We start from the raw sequence: 14,484 nt of genomic DNA, 5'->3' as shown, positions 1-14,484 counted from the left end.
TTTTTAAGCCGTATGTAATATTTATCACCCAGGTTCCTTATAGTCTCTGGTTTCTGTTAGTAATAAAATAACGTAATACGACTCGGTGCGGTGGTGGGAAGTCGGAATTGGAAGGAGTAAGAAGAAAGGAGAAGAGAAAGCGGAAGGTGGTTCAGCACCGCCAGGTCCCGCCTGCTCGGGGGATGATCAGTGCATTTGAAATTCACGGCACAAGACTGGCCAGAATCGGAGATAATTCCTAATTGGAAGGGCGACCTTATTCTCAATTCAGACTCGGTAACCTCAGGTGCTGTGGTCCTAAAACAACGACATTTTGACTCTGAATTTTAGTGTTGAATGGTTCTAATTTGCAATCTTTGAATTGCTAATGAGAAAAGATCACAAACAATTGAAGAACTTATGAAATAGAACTTGTTTATTATTTTACTACACGCGTTACTGTGACTCAGTCTGTCTACGCAGACAGAAAAAACAATAGCGCGTGTTTCTTTTATGCCCAACATATGGCGTTGCTTAAAAAATGTTTTTACCAGTCGCAGATGACTTATTCCAATGCAACGTTGTGTCAATATTTCAAAGCAATTGGTTAAGAACTTTCGGAGATTGATCAATTTTATTTTGTGGACATCAATATACACGAGGACGAGGAAATCATGGTGACCATACAATAACTTAGTCCGCTTCAGAACAGGAATACCTAGTTCGGAGGACTGTGAATTAACTAATTTACTTTGTGGAAATCAATATACACGATGACGAGGAAATCATAATACCCATACAATAACCTACAGTCCGTATTTTTATTTATTGTTTTTGTGTTTAATTCGTAGAACTCCAATTAATTTTTTTTATAAATTTAATTTAGAGAAATTTAAGAAATTAAAAAATGTGGTTCAAATATAGCTTTTCGAACAAACAATAATTTAGGAACAAGCCTTAAAAACTCTAAAAGTAAAATCCCTATACTCAATAACAGTGGCATATATGAATTAAAATGTGACCACGCCGATTGTAACGCCACTTACATCGGACAAACGGGGAGGGCATTCTCAACTAGATTCAAAGAACATATACGATGTTATAATAATAATACGAACGAATGACCCAAATTTAACACTAATTAATAAAGTACGGAAAATAATTTACTCACCACTTCTCAATATTTTCACAAAACCCAAGCAGTATAATGCACCCAAATAATTCATAGCAATAAAGTCATTAGTAAATAATTAAGAACTCATTACCATTTACTGAGGGGAAAACATAGATTGGTTTAACCAACAATAGATCATGTCATCGGTTTAACCAGTAATAAATCAATGTATGCACCTTCAAAATTTACATTTGAAATAGTATAAATACGTCGTCTCAATGTGGACTAACCACAGTTTGAAAATGGCCTTGTAAGCCGAAACAGCTGTCACAATAATAAAAAACTAAAACACTTGCAGAACTTAATAATAATATTATCAAATTTAATCTAAATTAAATTTATATAAAAAAACCTACAGTCCGCTTCAGAGCAGGAATACCTAGTTCGGAGGACTGTGAATTAACTAATTTACTTTGTGGAAATCAATATACACGATGACGAGGAAATCATGATACCCATACAATAACCTACAGTCCGCTTCGGAATGGGAATACCTCGTGAGGAGGACTGTGAATCAACTAATTTACTTTGTGGAAATCAATATACATGAGGACGAGGAAATCATGATACCCATACAATAACCTACAGTCCGCTTCGGAATGGGAATACCTCGTGAGGAGGACTGTGAATCAACTAATTTACTTTGTGGAAATCAATATACACGATGACGAGGAAATCATGATACCCATACAATAACCTACAGTCCGCTTCGGAATGGGAATACCTCGTGAGGAGGACTGTGAATCAACTAATTTACTTTGTGGAAATCAATATACACGAGGACGAGGAAATCATGATACCCATACAATAACCTACAGTCCGCTTCGGAACAGGAATACCTAGTGAGGAGAACTGATAATTAAATACTTTACTTTGTGGAAATCAATATACGCGAGGACGAGGAGATCATGATACCCATACAATAACCTACAGTCCGCCTCGGAACATGAATACCTAGCTTGGAGGACTGTGAACTACTTGTATTTTTTTAAATAGTCAATAAAAATACAAGTTTGGCGCTAGCAAAAAATGTCCAAAGAAGCGAAGATAGCAGTCCGCAATGGAGTGCTGGTACCTACACTGATGTATGGGGGTGAGGCATGGAACTAGCAGATAAAGATGAAAGTAGACTGAATACTGTAGAAATGAGATTCCTGAACCGCATGTGTGGTAAACCATGTTTGATCGTATGAGAAATGTGGCCGAAGAGCATGCAAGACTGATGTAAGCGTAATGAGTAAGATTAAGAAAGGGACGCTTAGATGGTTTGGGCATGTAGAGCGAATGAACTAAGAAAGCAGTGTAGGGAGAATATGATGAGGATACGCCCGGAGAAGACATGGTAGGATCAAGTGAACCAGTTACTTGAGTCAGGTCATGTCAAGAGTCAGAATAATAGAAGAGTATGTATGAATGTGAATGATGCAAAGAGTGTGAACCAAGACCGAGTAGTTTACTACGTTAGTTTTAGTTAGTTAGTTGTTATTATTGTTATTAATCCAAGTATTAATATGATTATTATCTAATACCGTTTGAAATTCAGAATACAGCTTCCCAGATAAGTGGTAATAATTCTAATGGGGAATTCCACCTTTCGATTCGCACTTGTAATTATTTCCTGGAGAACAGACGAGTCGGGAATATTAATCCGATTCCAGGTAATTTCCACCGGGAATCGGAGGTCTAATCCGCTAATTGAATTTCGCACAGGAATTTATTGGCAGGTATATTTTTTAAATCCGGTAATCAAACGAAAAACAGGTCAAACAGATTTTTAAAAGCTTCAAGATTGGAAATTCCAACTACGCATTATAAATTAAACGTGAAATTTTCAAAGAAATCATTATTTAATAGATATTTTTTCGAAAATACCGCACGGTATATCCAATTGGGCTTTTTCGTTGGGCTGAAGGGCATAATGGGGTTTTCTTTAGCTCTGGCGTCATGGAATTTGAATAACCGAATGTTTGACGGGGGTTCAATCCCGGCGTGCGCAAGTAAATTTTATTTGATTAATTTGTGTTATTTAACAAATTACTAATTAAAAAAATACATAGCATATTTGCGGCACGTTCCGGAGTGGAAGGTACTCTCAGTATCACCCTGTTGTAAGAGCACCAATCAGAATTGAAAGGTTGCTTCAAATGGCTTCAGCCGTGTTTAGTGAATTGATCTCGGTGGCCAGATATTTCCCCACATTTATCTGTCCCATCTCCTTCCTCTCCCCTCTACATTCAACCTTACAGCATACCCCAATTGGGGATGCCATAGTCTCACTGGCTCCAGACGGTTGGGAGTAGTTCACATAAAAAAATCTATTTTTAGGTCGTGACGTAGTTCCATTAATAAGGGTATATTGCGAGGATGAATGGTGTGGGGAGGGAAGGGAGATAGGGAAGAGGAAGGTTTGGTAACACCTGGCTATTCAGATCTGGTTAAAGTATATGGCTAAAGCCATTTCAAGCAACGTTTCGAATCTGAATGGTGGTCTTTCACCAGGGCGATACTGAGAGTAAAACCATAAAAGAAACACGAAGGAAAAGACCACGGGAAAAACTTTAATGAACAGTGAAAAATAAAATAAATTAATAAATAAAAATTAATTCGGTTTTGGGTATGTTTGTCTATCTATGTTACACTGTTTCAATGAATTCGGATTTGCTTCGAATTTAAGTGTATGATTAATATTTTAACAGAAAATTATTTCAGTCAATAATTGTAAATAATTAGACCCAATTGTTTCGCAGAAATTCACCTGTGACAAAATCAATCAGCGCCATTTTATTTTTTTGAAATTTAATAGTTCCTAGTTAAATGCCTATTATAGGTACGTTTAGATTCTACTAATTAACTAACAGGGGTAGGCAGAGAGGACGGACCGTCAAACAACTCGGTCTTAGCACACACTTCTTGCATCATTCTCATTCATATATAATCTTCTATAATTCATGGCCTGACTCAAGGTCTTCCTCGGGCGTCCCCGACTTCTGCTACCATTCACATTTGCGTCATATATTCTCCTTACACTCCTTTCTTCGTTCATTCGCTCTACATTTCCCAAACCATCTAAGCGTCACTTTCTTAATCTTATTCGTTACGCTTACATCAGCCTTGAATTCTTTGCGGATGTCAACATTTCTCACATGACCACACATGGTTTTACCACACATACGCCTCAGGGATCTCATATCTACAGCATTCAGTCTACTTTCATCCTTCCTCTGCCAGTTCCATGCCTCACTGCCATACAACAGGGTAGGTACCAGCGCTCCATTGCGGACTGTTAGATTCGCTTCTTTGGACAATTTTTTAATCGCGCCAACTGTATTCAGTTCTCCGTTATTTCAAATTGTAATAAGCTGACAAACTTAACAACATGATAGTTGTCCCCTTAACGGACTTAGAATCGACATTTAACGGGGACCTTTCAACTATCAAAAAAACAAAATGGCGCTGAATGGACATGGTATGTTTTTTTCTTCCTTTTCCAGGACATTATATTAGTATTGAGACAAAACCTTGATTTTTCACAGTTGTGCGCTAGTAGATAAATAAATTGTAATCAGTTTAACGGTAGCCTTGCCCCATATAGCGATGGAAAGCTTTCTTTGTAAACTCAACACGAACAGAGGAACAAAGAGAAAAGAACAAATGTATTGTTACAATTTTAGAGTTGCCATAAATGTAATGTATTGTTAAGACTGTAACAATAATTTCAGAAGAACTAACTAAGAAAAAGGGAAGATTAGAACATCATATTTATAAACAAATTACAAATTCAAACAACGTTATTAAGAAAAAAAAACATTCCAATACTATTTAATTATTGGTACATCTTTTTGCAAATAACGTTGTTGAATTTTAGCCCTTTATTCATTGGTATTTTATGTTTCTGTTTACAACGTTGTTTGACTTTTGTAGATAACTTTTTTTGATAGTAAGCCCCCGAATTGTTGTTTTTTTTGTACATAACGTGGTTTGATTTTTTTGCATGTTTTTTTGTAGATAAGCTTGTTTGATTTTAAACCCTCAAATTTTTCGCATTATTTTTTGTAGGTAACGTTTTTTTACTGTTCTAAATGTGGTATATTTTTCAATATTTTCTCCGGTTCTCACAGGTTAACTTAATCAATTTGAATTTACAATTTAATATTACTCAACAATCAACAATCTTTATCAACCTACGAAGTAGTTGGTACTCTTGAATCAAACGTGGATTTAATTACGAAAACCATTCATTATGTACTTCTCTCTCTCGTTGGCGTTCCGCCCCTGAGAAAGAACTACATGTAGGTATATGCGAATAGAACATTATATGTCAGTTCTAGTATGAGTCTAATGTAACAGGGTTGCCACAGGAAGGTTTTTAAATTTCCTGGTATTTCCGGGTTTTTCGGAGCAGTTTTTAACAAATTTCCTGGTATTGTAAAATCGATCCAGTGCCGTTGTCAGCAAATCAAGTAGACAAAATATATGAGGGGTAAAGTTTTTAAGACTAGTATAATAATTCACCTCCTGCGAAAAAATAAAAAATTATTATTATTTATGGAAAAATCATCTCAAGTTCTACAAATTAGACAGTCTTTCAAAATTGCTGTCACACATTCTACCGGGACGTTAATATTGACGTTCAATTTGTAGCAGTAGGTAATGTAGGTACCTATGTAACTTAGTTTATAACTTCTCCACTAAACAAATGTGTTTTTAGGATAAAGTTTGGCAAAGACAAAAATGACATTCTGAGAAAAAATATTATGACGTTTTAATAAATTATGGAATATCTGAAGAGAAATCAACTTCATCTCTAAATAGATAGTACAAAGTCACTGTCTGTTTGTGCGCTGAGTTATCGCTAAACTATGCAACGGAGTTTGAAAGGGTTACTATCATTTAGAGAATTTCATCCGGAAGGTTTTTATATATTTAATACATGTATAGTATATATATATTCAAAGTAGAGAAAAGTCAAACAACGCCGGGTACGTATCAGCTAGTAATATTATAAAAAAAACTTACCTAAATGGAAAAGGATTCACGAAATACAGCAACATATGAATAAGAGAGATCAACTTCAGGAATTCAAATTGGATAAAACTGCCGTTGAATTACCTGTATATTATTTAATGATTTGATTAGTTTAAGAAAGATATGTGAATAAAATTGTACAATACAACATTAGAATTCACCGATATCTACGATTAATATGAATCTCAATTAATTTCTGTAATAAACAATAAACATTGTTGACCAGGTAAGCGTGGTCCTGTATATTATCTGCCTGTACAGAATATAAATAAATTACAATATATGTACTTTTTTTAAAAACAGTATCGTTGATTTGGAGGAGGTTAGCAGTTCATGAATATTTTTTGTTACTTATTCATACCTTACATTACCTACATATATTTTTACGTTACTAATCATACCTTACACATTACCTACCAATATTTTTATGTTACTAATTCATACCTTACATTACATACCTATATTTTTGTTACTAATTCATACCTTACATTACCTACATATATTTACATGTTACTAATTCATACCTTACATTACTTGACTATATTTTTATGTTACTAATTCATACCTTACATTACCTAGCTATATTTTTATGTTACTAATTCATACCTTACATTACCTACCTATATTTACATGTTACTAATTCATACCTTACATTACCTACCTATATTTTTAAGTTACTTATTCGTACATTACTTTACCTACCTAATATTTTTATGTTACTAATTCATACCTTACATTACCTACATATATTTTTATGTTACTCATCATACCTTACATTACCTACCTATATTTTTATGTTACTAATTCATACCTTAGATTACCTACCTATATTTTTATGTTACTTATTCACACCTTACATTACCTACCTATACTTTTATGTTACTTACATACCTTATATTACCTATCTATATTTTTCTCACAGTTATATTCTACGTTACTCATATTTTGTTGTTACTCTTGCATTGTATTTTCATAAAAATAAAAATTCATTGCATAAAAATATGTACTGCATTGAATGTAAAAGCCCTTTAGGCGATAAAAATAAAATAAATATGAACATTCTATCACAGCATCATGTTCATTGGTCAAATGCAATGTACATACAGTTTTGTATTACTGATCGACGAACCGGTGCAATCTGTTAGCCATAAATTGACAACAGTTTGTCTAGACTATATTAATAATATAAGAGCCTTTTAGACATGTATTATTATTATTAAGATTGTGATAATTATATTTTCTATTCCTTCAACGGAAGCAATCTTCCGAACAGGCCTTCCATTGATATGCTTGGTATAACTATAAGTGACCAGCTCAGGTACGGGGGCTCCATCGAAGCCAGAGTAAAGTTGGCCTCTCAGAAGCTGGGCGTACTGTACAGGGCCCGCAGATACTTTAATAGTACACAACTGCTGACCCTGTACAAATCGCAAGTGCGCTCTACTGTCGAATTTGGCAGCCATCTCTGGTCTGGAGCCCCTGAATACCTGAAAAAAACCCTTGACTCTGTGCAAAAACGGGCGGTCCGTTTGATAGATTCCCCAATATTAACAAACGGACTGCAATATTTAGAGCACAGGCGTCAGGTAGGTATGCTGTCCTTGTTCTATCGGTATTACAATGGAAGATGCTCTGAGGAACTAGCGTCATTGATCCCTTCGGCACCGGTGCGTAGTCGGGATACACGCCAAACGCGCGCCCAACATTTGTACACGGTTGACATTTGTCACATGAGAACGGGTCGCTTCTACGATTCGTTCTTAAGTTCAACAGCTCGGCTGTGGAACGAACTGCCGGCCTCTGTGTTTCCTCCCTCCTACAATATGGGACTCTTAAAGACCCATGTTCACTCCTTCCTCTCCACAAAAAGACCCTCCACACAGCATCCCCAAAGATGACATAGGCCCTGAGGGAAATTATTTTCTTCAGGGCCTCCTGTGTGGAGTTAATATAAAAATAAATAAAAAAACCTGATATTCCAGGTTTTCTAGGTTTGCGATCATGTGGTAACCCTGCGTTATAATAAGCCTGTGATGAATCTCAAGCATCTCCACAAGTGAATGAATAGTGACAATGATCTTTCCTGACATTGATATTTAATTAGCCGGTTATTATAATTTTACTGCCTGGGACTGGGATTTCGTAAACGGCTTGCTTAATAGTAATTATTAATTAGTAGGTAGGTTAAAATTTGATTTCCTGTAGTCAAGGTTTTTTCCTACCAACGAAGAAAAAAAAACAACAGTTACATTTTTAATATTAATAATGACAGCACATAATAATATGTAACAGGGAAAATTATTCCTATTTTTCAATTATTCTGTGAGAAAACGGGTAGAAACTCTAGGAAAGCCGGTTAGTAACTAGTAACTACTACTAAAGAAACTCTAGGAAAACCGGGTAGTAACTAGTAACCACTACTAAATAAACTCTAGGAAAGCCGGATAGTAACTAGTAACTACTACTGAAGAAACTCTAGGAAAGCCGAATAGTAACTAGTAACTACTACTAAAGATATGTAACTCTAGGAAAGCCGGGTAGTAACTAGTAACTACTAAAATGCAATGTACATACAAACTAAAGATATATGTAACTCTAGGAAAGCTGGGTAGTAACTAGTATCTACTACTAAAGAAACTCTAGGAAAGCCGGATAATAACTAGTAACTACTACTGAAGAAACTCTAGGAAAGCCGGATAGTAACTAGTAACTACTACTAAAGATATGTAACTCTAGGAAAGCCGGGAAGTAACTAGTAACTACTACTAAAGATATATGTAACTCTAGGAAAGCTGGGTAGTAACTAGTAACTACTACTAAAGAAACTCTAGGAAAGCGGGATAGTAACTAGTAACTACTACTAAAGATATGTAACTCTAGGAAAGCCGGGTAGTAACTAGTAACTACTACTAAAGATATATGTAACTCTAGGAAAGCTGGGTAGTAACTAGTAACTACTACTAAAGAAACTCTAGGAAAGCCGGATAATAACTAGTAACTACTACTGAAGAAACTCTAGGAAAGCCGGATAGTAACTAGTAACTACTACTAAAGATATGTAACTCTAGGAAAGCCGGGTAGTAACTAGTAACTACTACTAAAGATATATGTAACTCTAGGAAAGCTGGGTAGTAACTAGTAACTACTACTAAAGAAACTCTAGGAAAGCCGGATAATAACTAGTAACTACTACTGAAGAAACTCTAGGAAAGCCGGATAGTAACTAGTAACTACTACTAAAGATATGTAACTCTAGGAAAGCCGGGTAGTAACTAGTAACTACTACTAAAAAAACTCTAGGAAAGCCGGGTAGTAACTAGTAACTACTACTAAAGAAACTCTAGGAAAGCCAGATAGGAACTACTACTAAATAAACTCTAGGAAAGCCGGATAGTAACTAGTATCTACCATTAAAGAATAATATATGCTTATTTATAATGAAGAATCTATATAAATGCAAAAAATAATTGTTCGTTTGTTAAAATCTTCGAGAGGTCTTCGCCGATTGCTTTGAAATTTTTACACAAAGTTGCATTACGTGCATGTTTTTTATATACCTATATTATATAGATGTCACCTGTGACAGGTAAAAACACGTTTTTTTAAACAGCGCCATCTGTTGGATGTAAAAGCAACAAGCGCTATTATTTCTCTATCTGCTCAGACAGACTGAGCCACAGCAACGCGCGGCGGGGTATAGCTAGTAAAAATAAACATATTGATATTTTAAAAAATCAACCCGTAAAAACAAGTATTTTTACTGTGATTTTATTTTTATTTGATTTTTCATTTTTATTTATTAATAGATGTATTTAAAATGTACTTGCTTGTTTGAGGTTAGAACCTTCTAGGGACTGGAGTGAACCTGGCAACTGAGCCAAGCCCCGATTGGATAGGACCGACATTTACGTCGTATATTAACTGCTGTAATGTCATCCAATTTCAGAGAAATGCGCACTTGTCCGCGTGTATGTGCGTGATTGCCACCAAAAGTTAATAGAATGCATTGTCATGGACAGCGACCCTATCTGCCGAGTTTCAGTTGGATCAGAGGTTGGGAATTGAGTGAAATGAATAATATTTGTCAAAATAAGTAAGAGCAATCATTTATATCCTAAAGATGCTTGAGTAAAGCGAAACCGGTCGGTTCTAAAAATTATTAAAAACTCATTGTTTTAAAACAAAAAGTATTTTATTTTATTAAATATGTCAAACCACAAAGTGATTGCTTTCTACAATAATACTTGTATTTGTAATGTAACTAAAAAACTACACGTATATTACAGAGATAATTAATGGTAACCAAAATAATATTTAAGTTAGTTGGATATAATATAAAGTCGTATTAGGAGTAAGTAATAGTAAGGTTAGTTGGATAAAATATAAATACAATACCAGGAGTTAGTTAATATTAAAGTATGGTTGGATATAATATAAAGTCATAACCAGGAGTTGGTTAATATTTAAGTTTGTTTGGATATAATATAAAGTCATAACCAGGAGATGGTTAATAGTTAGGTTAGTTGTATATAATATAATAAAGCCATAATTAGGAGTTAGTTAATGGTTAGGTTAGTTGTATGTAATATTACCAGGAGTTAATTAATGGTTAGGTTAGTTGGATGTAATATAAAGCTATTACCAGGAGTTAGTTAATAGTTAGGTTAGTTGGATATAATATTATAATGCCATAACCAGGAGTTAATTAATGGTTAGGTTAGTTGGATGTAATATAAAGCTATTACCAGGAGTTAGTTAATAGTTAGGTTAGTTGGATAATATAAAGCCACTACGAGGAGTTAGTTAACTTGGATATAATATTATAAAGTTTGACTAGGAGTTAGTTATTGGTTAGGTTAGTTAGATGTAATTACCAGGAAATTAGCTAATAGTTGAATATATTATAGAAAGCCATAACCAGGAGGGCAGAAAAGGTAGAAGACAACCGTAACAAGTATCCAATTGATGTTACTCACTGACGCCTTGGTGGAGCACCATGTCTGCGATCAGGAGCACAGGTGCGGCGAGGAGGGGAGCGGTTCACAAGATCAACATCACCACCACGAGGCACACAACGCCTTGCAATCCACGCTCCATGCGCCACTAACCGATTCCACTTTCTGTCACCCTGCTACTTATATTTATGTCCAATAATTTGCTTCAAAACAATGTTCCTTCGTTTCTTGTCACCAATTTCACTTTCTGATTTCCTGGTACTTTAATTTAAATCCTTCAGAGATTTCTTGTCAAATAAACCGGAGTTTTGCGGAGTAACTAAAATAAATAATATTTCTTTGTTCTTTCTCACCGATTAAACTTTCTAGTTCCTTGGTACTTTTTAAAATTAATTAACCTATAATGTCAAAACTTTTTAAAAGATAATGTTTTTTTCAGTATATTTATTAATTTAATACTTTGATCTAGCATTTGAGATGAAACATGAAACACAGTTGTCAAAAAACCGACACTTTAGAATTTCATTAAAAATAATTGATCTTTCAAAATATCACAATTTCGTTACCTCCGCCCAATTTCAAAAACACTTTGAAGTAATATTTGTCTCAAAACACGTTCTTTCGCCTCTTGAAAATAATCCACTCGTCTGTGTTAGAATTTTCGTCACTTTGAACTCTGAACTTTCACAATGTTTATTTTTCAAAGTTTTAGGGCTGATTTTGCTTCAGGGAATTCTTTATTCGCGTCGCTTGTAAAAAACTAAGAAAATTTCGCTGTTAGGAAAAATAGAACAATGAGTTAAGAATTCAATTCAAATATATGTGATTGCGATGTATGCGAACTGAATTTGTAGTCTTTACTATTATGTGTAATTCGGAAAATGTTTGTTAGTAAATTCAATCCGTTTTTGGTTCCCAAATAGCAATGAGTCGTTTATGAACGAGCCGCACAAATGAGTTAGTTCTTTATGATGATCCGTTTTGGTACGACTCCCGGTAAAACGTACTGAGACAATGTGCATGGTTTCACTAAACTAGGTCTAGTGAACATATTTTAGCGAAGACTTAATTAAGGAAGACTTAACTCACTATCCCTGCACTGGAATGAGATAAGGAGTCGAATTAAAGTCCATATAATGTAGGATTTTAACTGTAACAATGTGGATTTCATGACACTACATGAATTGAATGGTAGAAAAATTCTGGGACTCCCGAGGAAGACATGTCACGATTAAATTAATCGATAACTTATGTGTGGTGTGATTTTCACCTTAAAAATACACCCAGTTGTCAGGTACGGAACTGTACTATAATAGCTAGTGGTTGATTAATTTCAATTAGTTCAATAAGGGAAGCGTGTTCTAATAATTAATGTAAAAATAAGAAGTAAGTTCAAATTGAGCTTACTTCGGACACACGAACACGCCCAAAAAAACATCTATCGCATTACCTCTCCAGGGATTTTCGCAATCAAAGGGACACTTTGTGCAAATTCAATACTAAATTTTAAACTAATTTACTTTCGGCAAGATTCAATCAATTTTGTTTCTGATTTCAAAACATACTTCAATAAACATTATTTAATCACCAAATATCAAATTTAATCTCCCAAGTATTAAATAAAACCAATCAAAGGGTAATCATTAATCCACGCAACGGGGTTGGTTAGCATTCAATTAAACCTTCTTTAGTGCGAATTTCTGTCCCCCGAGTATGACGTCATCTGACCCTCCTTTACATCCCTTACCTCCTTGGTTGTATTGGGATTTGGCAAATCCATTTCCTGATTAAACTGTAATTAATCGGGAATAGGGATGCTATATTTGCGTTACCTTAACGGGGATTAATTTCTGAAGCTAATTTGGAGAAGTATAGGTCAATCAAAGGCGATTAATCTATGTTTATTAGAACTTTTATAAAATCTATCTTGTCTAGTCATGCTTTGAACAGTTTTCCCGATTAAAATGTTTACAGTTCTACGTAGTTAGTCACTAAAACATTGGTGTTCGGACGTATAGCATTTTTACAATTTTAATTTAATCCATTCCTACCTCAAACACCCGTCCGATCCGCTTTGTCATCAGGAGTAACTTTTCTACCACGCAACCAACAAGTTACAACTTCAAATCCGCTTTGCGTTTAAAGTAAAGAAATTCGCGGTGGCATTTATTGTGCTTCAGAATCAATTAAGAGGATACAATCAACTTATCAATATTCTGGTGGCATCCTCACTACAGTACAATTGCCTTTCCTTTTTTTCCATTAATTACGTTTTCAAGCAACTTGCTCCCGTAGATACCATTTCCAAGATCTATCGAAACAATTGGAACAGGCAAATAATGATTTTACAGTGGACATATGACACATGAGTGTGTTATTTTGGAAGGTTCCATGATAAGTCATTAGAAAAGATGAAAAAAAAATTAAACCTAACCTAACCTACTTAACCCAGTTAACAAAGTTTTTGTTTCATCACTTTCCATGACTTTATATAACTTTTTAAAGATGTGCTCAATTATCATTTTGATGATCCGGTCACCATTTTGGAACTAGTTTCAAACAAGATTTCCAACCAAAAGCATATATAAGAGGGGGTTCAGGGGGTTCAAACCCCCCCCCCCCCCCATCGGTCTCAGTATTTTACGTAGAAAAAAGAGAACAGTACTTGTAGATTACATTTTTGGAAACACCATCTCTTTTATCAATGTGATGTAAATATTACTAGTGTTGGTAGGTAAAGGTACCATAAAACTTTCTAATAAATTTTCCACCCCCCCCTCCTTTCTTGCCCCCCACTGGGGTCGAACCGCCCCTATAGTGAATGCTATAGCTACGCTACTATTTCCAGTTATTAGAAAACGAAAATTTCACTTTTTATTCTTATGTAGTTAACAAACAAACAAACATAACAAACTGATATTTTTTTTATTTCTATGTTAAGTTAGTTAATTTTATATAAATTCTATTTAATACCGTTAAAAAAATATCTTTTTAGATATATATTTTTTAGATACCAGGAAATTTATTTTAGTTTCAAAAATACTGATTTCGGTTGACTGCGTCCTGCGTAACTCTGGTTCAATGATCTCAAATTTGCTTTGTAAATAAAATTTTTTATCGATTCTGTGTAGATTTCAGACAAGCGATAAAGTACTTACCTAAAATGTAATATTTAACAGAATTATTAGCTGCGTACTTTTAAAAATTGGAACTGATTCGTCGAGAATTCAGACCATCGTAAGATATTTCACTTGTCTGCGCTAAAATTAATAATAATAGTTATGCGTATCTATATAAAGATCGCAGTCTTGGATAGTTCTCCAAGAGCGAGCTATACACTAAATATCTTAA

General features: G+C 34.6%; 1 protein-coding gene across 3 annotated transcripts in view; it reads right to left on the bottom strand.

Annotated features, from left to right (window-relative positions):
- Positions 1-14,484, bottom strand: part of LOC149413555 (protein Fe65 homolog) — a 209,056-nt gene that overhangs the window by 137,063 nt on the left and 57,509 nt on the right. The window contains exon 2 of one of the 3 annotated variants that reach the window (XM_089644772.1): positions 11,155-11,907. In XM_089644772.1, coding sequence (XP_089500898.1) covers positions 11,155-11,176 — 22 coding nt within the window. In that variant the 5' untranslated portion in view covers positions 11,177-11,907. The remainder of the gene's footprint in view (positions 1-11,154; positions 11,908-14,484) is intronic. The other 2 variants (XM_089644771.1, XM_089644773.1) reach the window with 2 other exon arrangements.

This window comes from Hesperophylax consimilis, chromosome 21 (genome assembly GCF_061612785.1).
Source record: "Hesperophylax consimilis isolate HC1 chromosome 21, BYU_Hcon_1.0, whole genome shotgun sequence".
Classification (NCBI taxonomy): Eukaryota; Metazoa; Arthropoda; class Insecta; order Trichoptera; family Limnephilidae; genus Hesperophylax; species Hesperophylax consimilis.
The sequence above is the reverse complement of the archived record's forward strand: the minus strand, read 5'-3'. Positions and strand labels throughout refer to the sequence as shown.